At 46.7% G+C, this 18212-nt stretch overlaps 1 protein-coding gene across 2 annotated transcripts in view; it reads right to left on the reverse strand.

Moving 5' to 3' along the window:
- The window catches only part of SLC2A2 (solute carrier family 2 member 2), a 34403-nt gene extending 22844 nt beyond the window's left edge, over positions 1-11559 (reverse strand). For both annotated transcript variants that reach the window (XR_012646807.1, XM_075004115.1), the window contains exons 1-5: positions 11506-11559; positions 6682-6777; positions 5194-5435; positions 3448-3572; positions 1382-1497 (exon numbers count right to left, since the gene is read on the reverse strand). Coding sequence is in view for 1 of the 2 variants with exons in the window: in XM_075004115.1 (XP_074860216.1) it covers positions 1382-1497; positions 3448-3572; positions 5194-5435; positions 6682-6777; positions 11506-11538 (612 nt within the window). In the remaining variant the exon portion in view is untranslated. The remainder of the gene's footprint in view (positions 1-1381; positions 1498-3447; positions 3573-5193; positions 5436-6681; positions 6778-11505) is intronic.
- Between the last annotated feature and the right edge of the window lie 6653 nt (positions 11560-18212).

The following is an 18212-nucleotide window of genomic DNA, read 5'->3' on the forward strand; positions in this document are numbered from 1 at the left end:
AAATGTGTAAGATTAAAATGGTAGAAAACATTCAGTTGAACCAAAACCTGCCTACAAAAGTGCACCTGTGACTCTTGTTGCTTTCAGTGATAAGACCTTATGCACTTCCAAAAGTATAAGCCTGCACTTTGAGAGCGCTCTTTCTTACAAATTTCTACTTTCATCTTTCTTTGCTCTGTCATCAGAATCACAATGAGCAAACATCAATTTTAATGTTCCTGCACACAAAAGGTTCACAAAAGGTTATGGTTTATTGTGAATATTCAAACTCTGATATGCACAATGTGTGTTGGCTACTTACATAAGTCACAGTCACTAACCGACACAGTGTGAATTCTGAAATGGCAAAGTGCAATTTGAAATTCACCTTTAGCAAATATTAAAGCCAGCTTAAAATTTACTTTTTGTGGTTTTGGGGCCAAAACTTCTCATATGCTTTGAAAAGTGAAAAACTGAGGGTTGTGAATGCCATCAAACTGAAATTAGGCTTCTATACCTAATAAGTATTGTCAGATATTTTCTTTCCACTGTTTGTTCAGCTCTGGACAACCATAACCAGGGTGGGTTACAACACTGTTGTTGAAAACAATGAATCTTTTCAAGCTTTTTCCCAAAAATACAAGCATAAAAGTCTTCTGGCCTGTGATGTACAGGAGATCAAATTATAAGAACATAAGAGCCCCTCTGAGGCCTTAAATTGTGTGAATGCCTGAGCCTAGAACCATGCCAATTCACACAGCTGAGTCTGTTGCCATTGGGTACAGTAACACAGGTTGAATCTCTCTAATCCAGAACTCTCTCATCTGGCAAACTCCATAATCCGGCATGATTTTAGTAGCCCCATGACCACTTATGTGTGCAGCCAACTTTCTTGTGGTCAAATAAAGATTGTTCACTGCCACCAGTCCTGGCTCTCAGTGTCCTGTGCTGTTATTTAGCTGTAATTTACCCCCTAAATGTCTTCCAAGAGCCCAGCAAACAGTGGAAGTGTTAGTAATGTGCTAGAAAATATTGACCTCCCATCATCCGGCAAGTTCTCTTGTCTGGCACTGGTCAGGTCTCAAGGGTGCCAGATGAGAGAGGTTCAACCTGTACTGGATATTACACCTGCAGCATTTATCTTGAATGTGAATGGCTGTGTACGAAACCCTTCTAAGGAAAGGGGAAAATTTGCCTTCAGAAGAGTTTTTCATTTCTCAGCATGAGTTACTTTATTAGGAATGATTTCATACCCAGGAAGAAGGTTCCATAAATCACCCCAAATTTCCCTTCAACTTGCTAGCTGCATTTTAAGAAGGGGTTCCTTGAAGCCCTCATCAACATGCAGTCCCGCTAGTTTAAAATGACATCACTCAATGGTTTTGTTTACATTCTTACATACCTGGCTAATGAGAATTCCTGAGACTATAGCAAGCTGGTGCAATGTTCCCAGGGCACCTCGGAGGGCTGTAGGTGATATCTCACCAACGTACATTGGAACAAGTCCTGACGATAGCCCTGGAGAAACGTACATATGAGTTACATATTGTAAATGGCAGCTCAGCAATCAGCTGAAAATGCTCACCCCAGAATGAGCTGGGGCTCAGTACTGTGTGACCCTGAGCATCGCCTGCAGCGTTATGAATTCCTTCCATGCACATGGGCATGAATGGAGGTGGAGAACACTCAGTACTTCACAGGAACTGTTCACTGTGTCCCCATTCAGAAGGATATTTAAGCAAGTGGAAGTCTGTCTAGAAGAAAAACTTTCCTGAATCAGGAGCAGAATCAAGCTCTTGATTTGGGTAAATCTGTTTCCAGTAGAGTCACCATTTTTCTCTTCTGGGCAACCAGCTTTTGAGCTCCATTATTTGAGCTCAGAGATCCTTCCTAATTTCCCTCTTAGTCTGGTGCATAGGGTAACGTACACATATATTGCACAGGTTGAAACTCTCTCATCCAGCAACATTTCTCATCTGGCAGGACTGCAGATGTTTCTGGATCAGAGAGTGTCTGGACATGAGAGCTCCAGCTGCACAGCTTCAGAGAAGCCCTGCTGATGGCAGGGAGCCCACTGGCAGCTTATTCGGGGAAGCCCCAGGGGCAGCCCTGCGGGCAGGGAACAAGGTTGGGGAGCCCCACTATAGGGAGCCCGACTGGGGTTGGAGAGCCCCACTATGGGGATGCGAGCCTAGGTCAGGGAGCCCCACCAGGAGCCCTTTGGCAGGAAGCCCAGATGTGGCACAGACCCTGCTGGCAGCCTTGACACAGCAGGGAACCCAGCTAGAGTAGGGGAGCCCAGCAGCCCCACAGGACAGCCCTGTAGGAACACCTCCCTCCTCCAGGCAGCCTGCAGACTTGACCATCTCTTGTCTGGCAAATCCCCTTGTTCAGGACCAATCAGATCCCGAGGGTGCCAGATGAGGGAGGTACATACAACATGTATTTACATCAGTAACCGGTGACAAGGAACTGATTGAGGGAGAAAACATTTTTCTCTAAGGTTAACTCTTTTATTTATCTAGTATCTTGTCTTTCCATGTTTACCTTTCAGACTACAAGAAATAAGGGCCAGGATCGTCTTAAACAGCACCAAACACATCAGTGTTTAACAAATAATTAATCTGACCCAGGCACATGGCTGAGCTAAAACTCCATACAGGTTCTGGTGGGCATAAAACTCAATGTTTGGAAGGGCTGGTTGCAACTTTTTCAATAAAAAGTTGTTACATTATAAAACAAGATTTTATAAAAAATGAGAGTTTAAAAAAGATGAGATGGAGGGTGTGGGGACCAGAAATTTAAAACATAATTTTTTTAAAATGAAAAACAAAGTTTTCGTTTAGAAAAAATAATTTGTAATCTTTTTATTGCTGGGAAAGGAGAGGAAATTTAGAACAAAATGAAAACTTGTGTTTTTCTTTCAAATATGTTCACAAAGGAACCTTCCAAGATTCTGATCAGCTCTAGTCCTTGTAGTTGCTGTGGAAATGGGAATCTTCTTGCATAACTGGTAATGTGGCCATCCTTTCCAGCTTTGAACCTCTTTTTGACACAGCCAATTTGTTTTTGTGGCTTGACATTGATGATTTAATATTAATATTCTGGATAACGGAAAATGAGGCCAAACTCCTGCTGGTGTAAATCAGAATAGCTTACTTGAAATTAATGTAGCTATATCAATTTAAACTAGCTGAAAAGCCGACCTTTGCCTTTTAATTAAGTGTGTACAGTTCTCCTCATCTACTTCAGGTTGTCACTTTCCATTTCCTGATATTTTGGCATAAGTGTGAGGTTACATTTGTTCTGGTTAAAAAAAACAAGTCCCCTCTCTCAATATTTCTTCTTCGTTTTCTACAGTTATATTGGTGTGCCCTAGTTTGGTACAATGGACTTACCATAGAAGCCCATTTGTCATACACAGAGACAACTTAAGACAGAGAGATTTTGGAACCCACCTTAACTTACCACAGTACAGTCCTGTGATTGCTCTTCCAGCTATTATAAAGAGGTGAGATGGGCCAAATTTTGCCAACCCCATGAGGAGATTTCCAATGATGGACAGAATATTCACAGCCAGCATGGCTTTCACTCTGCAATTCATTAAGAACAAAACTATATTGGGATAGTAAATCCAGCACTGAATTCAATCACACTTTAGATATTCTGGAGTTTCAAGAATGTGTGTTCTCATGCTCTCTACATCAGTCTTATTAATTCTTCTTCTTCTTCTTCTTCTTATTATTATTACTACACGTTCTGTATAAAAATTCAAGTAAGGTCACTGTATCTTCCAATATAGTTGCATCTGTATTGCCCATGTGAAACGCTAAGTGCTCAGGGAGTTAAAGGCGTTATTCCCTATTTATATTGGTGTAATAGGATCTTTCTTTAAGCACTTGATTAATGTCTTGTTCATCAAAGTCTGATTTTAGCTCTAGATTAGGCTATCAGTTTGTGAAAAAGCATATCACCAGATAAGATATTGGGCCAGCTCCTTGACCCTCATTCTTGCACTCAATTAATGTCTTGTGCTTCTGTGTCTACCTATCTCTGTGGGATCTGAAGGCACAAAGCATTCCACATGATTTGAACTCCTGGCAGTAAGCCATGGTGTAAAGGGAATGACTGACACACTGCTTTCTCATTCGCTTGATTTAATTCTGGATTCTTAGGTTACTTATTTAAAACTTCCCTGCTACTCACATGGTCTGCGGTCTGTCAAACTACTGTGCAAGAGTGCTGCATGTCCCTTTCCATGTCTTCTAAATGAAGACATACACCAATCTTTCAGGCATTATAATACAAATTTAAACCAACTGTCAGGGAGCTAATCAAAGCTAAAGGATACTGAAAAATGAAAATATTGCAAATTGTATGGCAGAGATACAATCAGAATAAGTGAACGTCTAATGAGTTATAACACATATCCCGTACAAGTTCCCTTCACGTAGACTGTAGTCTCTTTTGTTATGGGAAATAAAGGCTCAAATTAAAACAACAAAACCTGCTAACCTCTATTTTCTGAAGTTATAAAAGCTTCAACAACAATAAATCTGTGATTTATAATTTAGGATTTCAATAAACCAGATTTTAACCATTTAAGGGGCTGTGTTTTGGAGGGTTCATTAATTTTTTTCCCAAGCTGGAAAAAATAATAGAGAAAGAATTCCAGGGGTGGTCTCCACATAAAAATTCAAATCTAGGGACTTAACCTTTGGAAATAAATGGGGAAAGATTTTTGCATTGTGAGTGCTGTACTGATAACAGAGCAATTTTGAGGCCAAAGTCTGATTTTAGCTCTAGATTAGGCTACCAGTTTGTGAAAAAGCATATCACCAGATAAGATATTGGGCCAGCTCTTTGACCCTTTTTCTTGCTGGTTGGTACTATTCTGACAGCTCATAGCCAATTCAGATATCCTGCACTATTTCATCCATGTGACAAATAAATTTTATGTGCACCGAGGCATGTGCGGACATGTACCACCAGGAGAAACACCTGCTGCCGGCTGTGGGTACTTTGCTAATCACCTGGTCGGCATTTGAACCTCTTCTGCGTGGTTGCCCAAGTGCACCGCTTCTGGGGAACACTGGTTCCCTGGGCCATCTCAGCTGGCTCTCATTCTTGCTCCTCCTGGCCAACACCATTTCAAAATAAAACCTCAATGTTGTCTGGCTATTTGTCAATGTGCAGAGATAGAGTGTTTCTCACCTGCCCAGCTTATCTCCAATCCATCCAACGGTGAATGAGGAAATCATTCCACCAATGGCAAAAATGGACACGGACAGGGACCAGTACAGAGTGAGGGTGTGATGGGAACTTGTGACACTCTTGCCTACATCCTGTTCTTCGAGGGTTGAGAAGCTCATATTTCCATCTGTGTCTGAAAAATTGCTGGCACTTCTGTCAATAGGTGCAATGCCCAGCACATGGCTGTAATGGGCCTCTATTACCTGCAGTGAGACAGAAATGCATCAGCTTTTCTGCTTCTAACTACCCAAGAAGCCTTCATCTCCTAGTCAGGGGTTTTGTCCTTTGTAGCCCATGAAACCCTGTATCACAGTGTAGCTGGCCCCCATGGGCAGACTAAACCCAATCCCCACCCAGGACCATAGTGGGTGAGCTCAAGACAGCTAATTAAAGAAGGCTGGGCTATGGGTGGGCCTACAGATTGCTTCAAGTGGCAGGCTGTGGTGAGGGCAAGCCATGGAGCAGAGCGAACTCTTCTGCATCCCTGGAGCAAAGGGCTTAGGAAAACAGCCCTACTGCTGCTGCTCCAGAAAGGGAGGGAATTGAGGTGACTGAGCTAGGAAGCTGTCAGAAGCTGATGTGCCAGAGAGCTGTGGGAGGGGTGTCTGCAGGGATGAGGGCAGTTTTCTGTCTGTCTGGTAGCTCTCCTAACAAAATAGCCATCCCTTGCCTGATCCTGGGAGTGGCACACCACATTTTGGAGCCTGGCTTGGTGACAGGCTGGCTGTATGTATACTATGGGTGAAATACTGGCCCCACTGAAGTCAATGAGAGCTCTGCCATTAACCTCAAAGGGGTCATGAGCACACCCATGTGCTTAAACCAGCTTGTGACATTTGGGGAAAACATGGTGGTTTTCACACTGAGGCTTTATTTTACAACAGAACCGTGCATCTTTTACGCCCGTCTGGCCACACATAGGAGACTACTGGACTGTGCTAGTTCCAATGCATGCTAGGGAAATCAGGGCAGTTACCTCATAAAGCACAGGCAGGGGATAGACAGCTGGGAGGATGCAGGACACTACGAGAGGGTTGTGGGAACATCCAGGGTGTGATTTTAGACGCTTACTTGCAGCTGTCTCTGGGATTATTCTGTTGCCACAGTCCCATTTTCCAGCCACCCATTTACCAGATTTCAGACTCACATTGAATAGTAGCACTTAAAATATCTGACCAAGAACTTGGGAACCTTTGCACTTTCTCTATGGAAACAATGGTAATGAAAACACTGAGAAGATTATCTTAATGGTACATGATTTTGTTAAATGATTGGTATTAGCGATAAAGACTTCATTGTCCTATGCATTTGTACAGAGCCTAGCACAATCCTGAGTGGGGATCTGAGGCACTAATGCTTATAAATAATAGTATAGCAACGGACTAGGTTTCATAAGCACTGCTGCAAGTCCTGGCCTGTTTTGCAAGAAATCCGATATGCTGTACTTGCCATTTGAGGAGCGTTGATGACACCAAGACTGTATCCATATTGGAAGAAGCCCAGCACTGCGGTGAAGACGGAGAGAACCAAGGTTCCTGTGAGGTGCTAGGAGAGAATTGTGGAACAAAAAAAATCAGTGTCACTTTTCTATTTCCCAGGCTCCACAAGTCAGCTGTACAAATCTGGACCAATTCTGCTGTCATGGAAGTCAGGGGATTTGCTTGACTTTACTAGGGAGCAGAATTTGGCCCATACTGCTCTGCACTGGCCTGGTGGTGTAAAGCAGTGTGACTAGCTGGGGGAGATGGGAGGAGTTTTTCAGAGACTGTAAAGCTGTTGCTGTGGCTCCTTCATGCCACCAAGGCCTTGCCTTCCTGGTGTAAGGGAATGTCTAGGGGAAAAGGAGTGTGTCCCACTCCTGGTGATTCCCAGCTGCCAGAATGATCCCCTGGGGTCACTGGTAGTAGACAAGAGAAATCCTGAGACTTATTTAATTTACACCAGACTGGTTGCCTGCCAGCCCCAGTTTCCTAGTGCAGCCAGTGTGAGAGGCATAAGATAGAGAGCACTTTTGGGTTGGTGCTGAGAGAAAGACCTATGACTGGCTAGTACAGCTTTGTGCAGGTGGGGCTGCATGCTTCCAGTCAGATGTAGTTTAGAGCCGTCCTGGGGTTTCTCTAAGTTGCACCAGAGAACAAACCAGTTCAGGCCAGCCTGCCTGCAGCACATGTACTTGAGGACGTAGCCTGGATTTTATGCCTTTTGTACCATGCTGACAGAATGGCACATTGTGTAATAAGAGGAGGGCTCCTGTAAATAATTCATTAAGGCAAGATCCAGTAAGCACTCACCACACGCATGAATGTCAACTGTATCTTGAAATGAAGTTGATTTCTGGTCTAACATTAGGCTGTGCTAATTCCTGGTGCCTTTCCCCCAATCTCTTCCAGGGCCTGTCTACCAACTTACAGCAGTGGTCAGAGGCAACTGGTGGGAGTGACACAAGGTGGGGGAAAGGGTCAAGTGACTCCCCCCCCACCTTGTGACCCTTCCCTATGCCCCCCCAGCTCAGGAGAGTCTGTCCCTAGGAGGGCGCAGGGCCTAGAACAACTCCTACCCTAGCCCAGGTCCTACCCCTACCTGCCTCTGCAACACCCCTTTCCTCAAGGCTCTACCCCAGCTCTGCCCCCACACTGCCTCCACTCCATCCCTTCCCCTGAGCAACATGGCCTGTGGGACTAACAGGGCACCAGGGGCCAGCAGCATGGTCGGCGCCACCACTCACTCACCAGTGGCAGTGGAAAGCAGGGCAACCTCTGCTCTGCACTCCTGGCTCCCAGCCACATGGCTCCACTTTCTGCCTCCTGGAGGTGCGAGGTGGCTGCACCCCTGTCTGATGCAGCTGGGAGCCAGGGGAGCAGAGGGGTTGGGGCTGGGTTCCTCCACTTCTCACTGCCACTGCCGGCGAGGTTGGGGGTGGAGGGGACTGTGGCTGTGGGCATCAGGCCCCCTGCGGCTCCTGGGCCCTCCCCGCCCCCCAACAGTGCTTGGAGCACATGACCCTTTGTGCCCCCACTCCAGGCCTCACCCTGGCAGTGGTTCTCAGCCTCTGCAGGCCTCGTCCAAGGGGTCTGCAATAGACTTTGACTGTAAATCAACTGAACAGAATTCTACTCTGCCTGCTGACAACAGGTTTCCAAAGGGGCCTGTGCTTCCATTTAACATTTGAAAACCATTATCTGCTGGACCCTAAGCTGCTGGCCTTCACGATCAGACACTGAGTTTATTTGCCCAATGTCCCCTTTTAAAGGGGCAGTCCTTCATTAAGCCCTCCTGCAAATATCCCGACTTTTTCTTAAAAGTGGGCAAATTTCCCCATATTTTCTGTTTCCCCTCCCCCCCGGTACTAGTGGGCTCTGCTACTGTTCAGATCCTTACTCGCCAGACTCCTGCCCCCCCAGAGCTGGGAGTGGGCAGTGGCTGAGAATGAGAATGGGGACGTGAAAGTCAAGTGACAGGGCAAAGGTGCAGCATGCAGGGCCAGCCACTCCTGCTAGTCTGTCATCACAGCCACCATGTACTGGCTGTCAGCTAGAAGAGCCCCATCCCTGTTTCTGGCTGGCACTGGCTGTGTGCTCTGAGCTGCGGGGCCTGGTGAGTGCAAGCAGGCGCCAGGTGGTGGTTGGTTAGGTCATCTCTGCTGCCCAGCTATCAGCCTTGTACGTGCTCCTCCTCTCACTGTTCTCTGCCCACTCACCAACACTGCTGCTCCTTCATGTTGCCCCTGGTGAGGTGCATCCCATGCCCAGCACCAGGCAGGGAATTAGCCCCTCATTGGAGCGCTCAGCTCCCCAGCTTCCCCAACTACCTGTGGCTGGGCTGGTACCAAGGGAAGCTCCAGGACCCTGTGGCCCAGGACACTAACCAGAAGAAATGAGCACTGCATATGCCAAAGCCACACACAGCACTGGCACAGGGAAGCATCTCCACCACTCAGCTAAGCTCTGGAGTGGAAGGGGAAAGCCATTTCCAGTCAGATCCCACCCCAAAACCTTCAGGTTCCACAGCACCCAGTTTGTCTCCCTCCGACTATACTGGATCCTGCTCCCAGGGAGCATAGGACTGCTCTGTCCCCTAGGCACCGTCTCCTCCTCAGCCACTCTCTGGCCAGGTTCGAAGGCTGCTGAAACCCCTGCAGTCAAGATCCCTAATGTACAATGCATGCCAAGGCCTTAACCCCTTCCTGTTCTCCCTACAGCCAGGGGACAGGAGGCAACTGGGTTACGTTGGTGGCCAGCAGCAGCCTGAAGCTGCCTTTCCACACTATGCGGTAAGGAAGGAAGGAAGGAACTCTGCAAAGATGCAGGCCAAGTTATTCCTTCTCCCTCTCCTTCTTCCCTGTGGTTGGAAGCCGCTCCCAGCCCTTCCCTTCCACACAGTGCTGAAATGCTGCTGGCGGCCACATTCCGTTGTGAGCCCAGGCAGAAATTTAGCTGGGGAGAACATGTAATCTTGTGCCCCCCTGTTCCCAACCCCCACATTGCCTTAGGAGCACCAGGCTTCAGGAGAGGTGGGTCCATCCCAGGAGTCCAGCCAGGTGTGGAAGGCGGAGAGTGACAGGAAGGGAGGGTCAGGTTGGTTGGTCACGCCACCTTCCACACCCACTGAATGAGATAGGTGTATGGGAGTATGTGTGTCATATCTCCCCACGGGAACCCTAACACCTTAAAGCTAAGTGGGTAAATAAAAAGAATCTAAGGAGGCAGTATTTCTTTTTAATGGGCATGAAGCCAACTTGTTACTTTGAATATACTGCATAGTTCTGACTGATTGCCATTGCACTTGCTTGATTACTAGTAACTTTAACACATTTCATATTCCACATAGGGAAATATGGTCACCTGACACATGGAGAAATACGGGTAGTTGGATGCTGTCCTGGAAAGATGACCAGCCTGTAAGTCACTCAGTATAGATACAGCCCTCAAAAGCATCATCCCCCAGGGAGTCACTTGTATTGACTGTGTAGAAGACTAGCCTCATGGTTATTTCCTATTGTCAGCATGACATCCCCCTAGGAACAGGAGCTTAGGAGTCGGAAGAGAGCTGCCAATAACTGATTCAGCATGGAAAACAGGGCCAGCCCGATTCTAGAGCCACATGGAAACAGGAACTTGTAAAAGCAGCGATAATGGTGATCATGGGTGAAGACGTTTGCCAGCTATGGCAGGACAAGAGCAGGGAGAACAGAGCATCCCGCAGGTTTGCAAAGAGGGGAAGTCTTGCTGCTTCTCCTGTAGATCAAATTCCTCAGTCTGGCCTGATCCTGCTGCCACTGAGGCAGCAGTATTCCCCCTCCACTTCCCCCAACACACTATTTTGCTGGGTGCCTTCCACATCATTGGAATCAGTGGGTGCTGAGGAGATGCCACATCATTCAGGGTTGATTGCTACAAGAGGTGGGTCTTTCGGGAGGTCCTGCGAGCCAGGGAGTGCCTCTGGAGGTGCTCTGCACCCTCCATGTCCAATAGCTCCTTTAGGAGCTGAAAGCAGACAGTTTCTTTGAGAGGGATGCTCCCTACATTGCAGGGCAGGGACTTATAAGCAGACCTGCACACTGTGGGGCATAAAGCAACTGGGGTTTTCATTCTGCTCACCAGTGTGGGCAGAGACAGTCCACAAACTGATGGTATGTAGTGAAATTCCTCCACACAACTAAAGGCTTCCCTGGAGCAATAACTGAAGCACACACTTTCATCAGTCAGTTTAAGAAGTAGTATATAAAGCTTTAAAAAGCATATGTTCAATAGGGTGGGCTCGGTTCTTCAGGCTTTACTCAAGCTTAAATCCTGCCGAAGGCATTTGCATAACTGACAATGCAACAATTAACCAAAAAGGGAACAAGAAGTCCTATGGCACCTTATAGATTAACAGATTTTTTGGAGCATAAGCTTTCATGCTGCCTTTGGAATCTCCACTCCAATGCATCTGACAAAGTGGGTCTTTGCCCATGATAGCTTATGCTCTAAAAAATCTGTTACTGTATAAGGTGCCACAGGACTTCTCGTTGTTTTTGCAGATACAGACTAACACAGCTACCCCGCTGATATTTTTAACTAAAATTTTAGCAATGTTTTTCCATGCATTGTTATATTCCTTTTCTTTTCCATTCCTTCCACCCCCTTTTAAAACATTTGGTAAATGCAAATGATCATTTAAAAAAATTTCCAAGCAGGTCCCAGATCTGGGCAGTATTTTTGCTATGAACAATCAATAGCAGCTCACGTATTTGCTATGTGTTCCCCGTTAAGTAGTAAAGTTGAGTCCTTTTACCTTTTCCTCTTGCATTTTGCTTGTCTTCTCCATTCTCTTGGTATTGCAGAGGATTGTCTGGGTGCAGTCCTTTCCAAGCCTGGAGACTCTTCCAGACACTAGGCAAGTACTTTTATATCTCAGGTGTAGGAGGAGGGGCAGTTGAAAGGAGACACGGAGGGGAGAGTTGGGGGCAATGACTTGCAGTTGGGACAATGGGATTAGTCAACAGGAATAATGACAACCCCCATATTTAGCAACACTTCAGTATCATTTAGGGTGCAACAATAATAAAGACAGAGAGATGTGCAGAACAAATCAACAATTGGGAGACAGAGAAATGGATTTATGGTGAAATTTAAAATGCAACGTGGGGGAATCACGACTGTTCAATTTTTCTCCCATCCAGATTCATGGAGGGTAAAAAACATTAGAGTCTGCAGCAATGAGCAATTATGTTGTATGGTGCAGCAGCAAGAGTCTAGGCTGCACAAAGTGCTTCAGTACCTATTCACAGTACCTGCTGTTTGGTTCTAGTAAGATCAGCAGAGTCGTGATCACCCTTCTTGGCTCCTGTGTAATATTTATGTACTGAATTACAACTCTTCCTTTTGCCTGTTCCAGAATTTCAATAGGGATATGGGAAAGAAAAGCTTTCTAGCTTTAATAAAAAGGTCACAAACTGAATGGAGCGGTCACAGTAGTTAACTCTTTATTGGCAAAAAAAACCCCAAACAAACAAATAAATCTTGTTTGAAAAGATATCTGTGTGTACATTGGCATTATGATAATACAACTAAATAATTACACACATACCCCCGCAAAAGAGATCTATCAACTTATCTGTATACATGCATACAAATACATATCTATGTAAAAGAATAATAATTTACCATAACATACTGATTTTTAAAACATATTGTAAATAAATAATACATAAAATGACCCTTCATGTTTTCATAACCATTCCTAATTTTTTAAAAAAACTATTCCTATACTCAGCCTTTTGGGAACCGTTCAAGAGCTTGTGTGTTTCTTGTTCATGAATCCCACGTACTCTTTGGCTCAAGTACCTAATCAATAAAGATGAGCTTTGTACTAGGTCATTAGCTTGGTCTTGGCTGAGAGTTCATGAGATCATCATGTTCTTGTTGGGTGAAATGCATTAAACTGGTGGGCTTTCAGTCTTAGCAACTGGTGACGTCTTTATAGACGAGAAATCTGCAGGATGACTCTGGCATCTACAACAGAGCAGCCAGAGACTGACTTTCTATAGAGACTGAGAAATACTTCTACCTCAAAAGGGAATCTGTATAGTTCACAGCTGAGGAATTTCACATGGCTGCAGCCTGTGTGCCTGTCCTTTGGACAGAGGATCTAAGGTTGCAAAATAGTCACTCAAGCACTGTTCGCATGGACACAAAATGTACTGTGTAAAGAAGAAAACAAATTGTCGCACTAGGTGCAAGTAAAACTTTAACTTAAGGAGGAAAGTTCAGTCCATTTATCTATTCCAATTGATTTTTGAGCTGTTGGAGGCTCAGCAACAAGAACTGCAGGTATGTAAGTGCATTTAGTTTTGACTGGGAGTTGGAGTCTCATCTGAATCTTTTGAAGTCGTCTCCTTATTCTCAGCTTCTGTTTCTTATCTTTGACGATATCCTTCCTTCTTCCCCTCAGGGTGTGCTTGGAAAGTGGATTTTATAAACACCATTTTTAAAATACTGTGTTCAGACACTAAACCAGGGACAGGCAAGATATGGCTCATGGTCTGGATCTGTCCCGCAAAGCCTTTTACTCCAGCCCCTGTCTGGCCGCCAGGGTTGCAGAGTGGGGACAACTTGGGCTACTACCCTATCCCCAGCAAAATCCTCTCAGCTCCCACTGAATGGATCACAAGCTGTCCCCAAACCCCTGCAAAATCTCTCAGCTCCTATTGGCCAGAAACTGTCTAATGAGAGAGGAGAGATTTTGCTGGGGGTGGGGAGTGCAACAAAATTTCTCAGCTCCTATTGCCTGATTTCCCATTGCTTGTGGGTGGGTGCAGTGCAGGAGACCAGCCAATGAGACCTAAGATGTTTTGCTGGGGCAGGGATGGCATAGTGGCCTGCTGCTGAGCGGTCAGAAAAGCCTGCCTCACAGTGTAGCTGACCAAAAGGAGCTTAAGTAAGGATCTCCCAGCCACCACCTACTTCTGACATTGCTCCCCAATTCCGCCCCCTCCCCCAGACCCTGCACTACCTCCTACATCCCTCTCCCAGGCTATAACCCTCTGCTGCGCCCAGACCCCCCAACCCGCAGCCCTGACCCTGCACCCCAAAACTCAGCCCTGATCATAACCTCCTCCTTCATCCACATTTCCTCTCAGACAACACACCCTCTCCTGCACCACAGTCCCCTACTCCCAGCCCCCTTCTGCACCCAGCCTACAGCCTGGACCCTGCACCACCTCCAGAGAAAAGTGCAGCCCTTGCACACTCACCAAAATCTTGGAGTGCCCCCACCAAAAAAAAATATGGCCCACCCCTGCCCTAGCAGAGCAAATAAGTACAGACAAGCTGATTGACAGGACAAGGGAATTAACAGCTTTGCAAGTTTGTGGTGGATCCAGCTGGGACTAGAGATGGGCCCAGACCAATACATTGCATATAAATCAGTGGTGGGCGACCTGCAGCCCATGGACCACATTTGGCCCATTGGTGTTCTACAAGTGACCCATGAGACGTTTTGTTTGCTGTTGCCCATTCACAGGGTTACCAGATGCTGCTGGGTTCTATACATGTAGTTATTTTCTTACCAGTATTACTAAAGCGACATGGACATAAAGCAAGGGCAGAGTGATGGGTTTGGCGCCGAACATGTGACCCCACCAACCCAGTCCAGGGAGGGGCTGGGAGAAACCCCCTCAACTCCAGGCCCTTCCCACCCGCATCCCTCTCCCACTCCTACCCTTGTTTCACCACACCTCCCCTCTTCCCTGTCCCCCTGACACTGTGGCCCAGGGAACTAGTGGGACTGGGGCAATGCCGACAGAGAGGGGCCAGTCCTTCCCCCACTCACTGGCAGCAGCAAGGAAAGCAGAACAACATGGCCCCAACTTGCTCTGCTTCCCTGGCTGCATTGCTCTGTTTCCTGCTGGTGAGTGCAGGTCTGGTCCCATCCTTCCCGCAAGTGGTGCAGCCACAAGACCAGGGAAAGCTGGGGCCACATTGTTCTGCTTGTCTAGCCATGGCCAGTGAGTGTTGGGGAAGCACACCTGGCTGCTGGCACCAGGGCCCCCTCAGTAGTCCCCTTAGCAGTTCCCTTGTTGGCCGCTGACTGGCCATTTGCCCTCCCTTCCACAGCACTGGGCGGGGGGGTGGAGTGAACACCTACACGTCTCCCATGAGCAAGCACATGTGAAGCGAGGTGTGTGTGGACTGCACACAACATTGACTGTGAGAGCTGTACACTCCCTGTGCAGCCAATCAAAACAATTCTAGGTGTGCCAGCACACTTAGTAAAACTATCCTATCCCAGGAGGCTGTCCTCATGATGACAATTTTGCAGCCCACAGATGAAGGAGAGCCACTCATGCAGCCCACACCTGAGCCTGGGTTGCCCATCACTGATCTCAATCCTCCTGAACATTGTGCAAATCTGGGGCTTCAGCAACATCCCTCATTTAGCCATGGTTCTCTCTGGGATTTCTTACTTAATTTCTTGCTGGTACACATTAGAGACGTAGCGTAGGACACAGGGTAGAGCCAGATGGATTATAGCAGATTTCAGTGGGAGTTTGCAGTTGCTCAGTCCTTCTGAAGATTCGGCTCCCTGCATTTATCACCTTGCTCTTGGTAATTCTTTACATGAAGTGATATAAGGCACACAGAGCAATAGATGTGCTTCTGGACTTGTGTGAGAAGTAAGACAGCAGAATGCTATTCCTGGCTGTACTTTCAGTGTGCCCAGAGCAACGAGTACACAACCCCTGCCATCTTGGTGCCAACGTTAGAAACAATGTGTGACTGAGTCTAAGGGTATGTCTGCACTTACCGGATGATCAGCCTGGTCAGGATGAATCTTCCTGGGCTTGATTTCATGTGCCTAGTGGTGACATGCAAAATTGAGCTACAAGAGCTTGGCAGTTGAGCCCCAGACTCCTCATTATGGTGAGGAGTAAGGGAGGCTCTCCCATCTGTGAGGATAGTCAGATAAGTTGATCCTAGATACTTCCCACCTCATAGAGCTGGAAGAGACCTTGGGAGGTCATTGAGTCCAGTTCCCTGCTCTCTTGGCAGGATCAAGCACCATCCCTGACAGCGGTTTGTTTGTTTTTTTAAATCTGTTTGTCCTAGATCCCTAAATGGCTTCCTCAAGGATTGAGCTCACAATCCTAGGCTTAACAGGCCCGTGCTCAAACCACTGAGCTAGCCCTCCACCTGCTTCCCAACTGGGTCGTTGTCTTTGAAAGCTTATGCTCCAAAATATCTGTTAGTTTATAAGGTGCCACCAGACTTCTTGTTGGTTTTGAAGATACAGACTAACTCAGTTACCCCTCTTATACTATTCAGAAATACCTTGCTGAATTAGGGCCTTAGAATTTTTTGAGCTGCTTCAGATATCACCAATGAATTTGGCTTTTCTGTGGGAAAGATTCTTCAAATGACAAGATTTCATTAACAAAAAAAAAGTTCACTGCAGCATGCGTCTTGTATGAATAAAAGAAAATAAAACTAAATCCCATGGCAGGAGATAAACTGCAGCTGCCCACCAGCATAAAGTGCTGTAGCGCCCTTTGGAAAACAGAACAGATTGCCAAGGAGCAGGCTTGGGTTTCCACATTTTCCAAATCAGCCCCAATTATGTTTAAATAAAGAAAGCTGTTGTACGCATGTGAGTACATGAACACTACAACAGCTTCTAACTCAGTCCCTAGTCTTGAACAACTCAAACCATGCTCAGATGGCAGCTTATTGGCTGGTTACCCTCTTTTTGTCTTAGTATCATCTGAGTGGGTGCCAGGCTCTTGTGCCTAGGATACAAAATCTCCCCAGTCACATGGTGTTCCTTTTCTCATGCATCAGGAGAATCAAGGAGAGTCCATTTGGCTTGGAATCTGAGCAATTGTTGAGTTTGTTCAACCTTCCCCTGATAAAACAGAGTTTAGATAGTGAGTGTTTACAGACAAGATTAATCACTGAGACAGGAACGGCTGAATTTACTGACAGATACCTGAAGTCAGCACCTTTTCACAGGCTAAGGGCTCAATCCTGCAAGCTCTCCATAGGCTCAAGGGAAAACTCCTATTGACATCAGTAGGTTTTGTTATCAGAGCCCATGCATAGATTTCCCACTGACTTCCATGGCAGAACGATGTGCGGAGGGAGTACAGTGTCAGAATCTTAGCTGAGTGACCCTCAAACTGTATCCATGGATAACAAACAGGAAATTAACATAATGGATCATTAGCAATCTCTGTGTTGTTTCAACAGATGTAGAGAAAGCACATTTATCACACAGTAAATCAAGCCGTGTTTAATGCAGAGGCTCCGTTTTCATCCCACTTCTGCTACAGAAATACTCATGTTTCAGCAATGGACAAGCAACTGCCCATGATATTAAGAATGGGGAGCTGCAACAGGCTGACAGAGGAACCACACAAAGCATGCACCCAGCACAGTCTGCTCTTCTTTATGGAGTTAAAGGGACACTTATTGTGCCCATGTAGTCAGAGATTCTGGCCCATAATGAAAAGCTTGTCCACAACAACATTTTTAAACTTAGGGCATAATTTTTGTCTCATCGGCTACGTCTACACGTGAACGCTACATCGAAATAGCTTATTTCGATGTAGTGACATCACGTCTACACGTCCTCCAGGGCTGGCAACGTCGACGTTCAACATCGATGTTGCGCAGCACCACATTGAAATAGGCGCTGCGAGGGAACGTCTACACGCCACAGTAGCACACATCAAAATAAGGGTGCCAGGCACAGCTGCAGACAGGGTCACAGGGCGGACTCAACAGCAAGCTGCTCCCTTAAAGGGCCCCTCCCAGACACAGTTGCACTAAACAACACAAGATCCACAGAGCCAACAACTGGTTGCAGACCCTGTGCATGCAGCATGGATCCCCAGCTGCAGCAGCAGCAGCAGCAGCCAGAAGCCCTGGGCTAAGGGCTGCTGCACACGGTGAGCATAGAGCCCCACAGGGGCTGGAGAGAGAGTGTCTCTCAACCCCTCAGCTGATGGCCACCATGGAGGACCCCGCAATTTTGATGTTGCGGGACGTGCAACGACTACACAGTCCCTACTTCGACGTTGAACGTCGAAGTAGGGCGCTATTCCTATCCCCTCATGGGGTTAGCGGCTTCGACGTCTCGCCGCTTAACGTCGATGTTAACATCGAAATAGCGCCCAACATGTGTAGCCGTGACAGGCGCTATTTCGAAGTTAGTGCCTCTACTTCGAAGTAGCGTGCACGTGTAGACATGGCTATCCTGAGTTCTGGCCTTGCTCCAAGAGGGACGCCACCAGTGCCTACCAAAAGCGTATACTGCAACTCTGTGGAGATCTCAGCTGTGCTGGCTGCATGTTGGAGGGGGGGAAGCCAAGTGTTCGCCCCTTTCACACACTCTGTTTGCTCATTCCCAGTTGACCTGACCTGTGCAGGAAATACCTGCTCTGTGGAGACACCCCACATCCTCCCCATCAGGCCAGCAATGTGGGGAAGTCATAAGCAGAA

Source organism: Carettochelys insculpta, chromosome 10 (assembly GCF_033958435.1).
Source record: "Carettochelys insculpta isolate YL-2023 chromosome 10, ASM3395843v1, whole genome shotgun sequence".
Classification (NCBI taxonomy): domain Eukaryota; kingdom Metazoa; phylum Chordata; order Testudines; family Carettochelyidae; genus Carettochelys; species Carettochelys insculpta.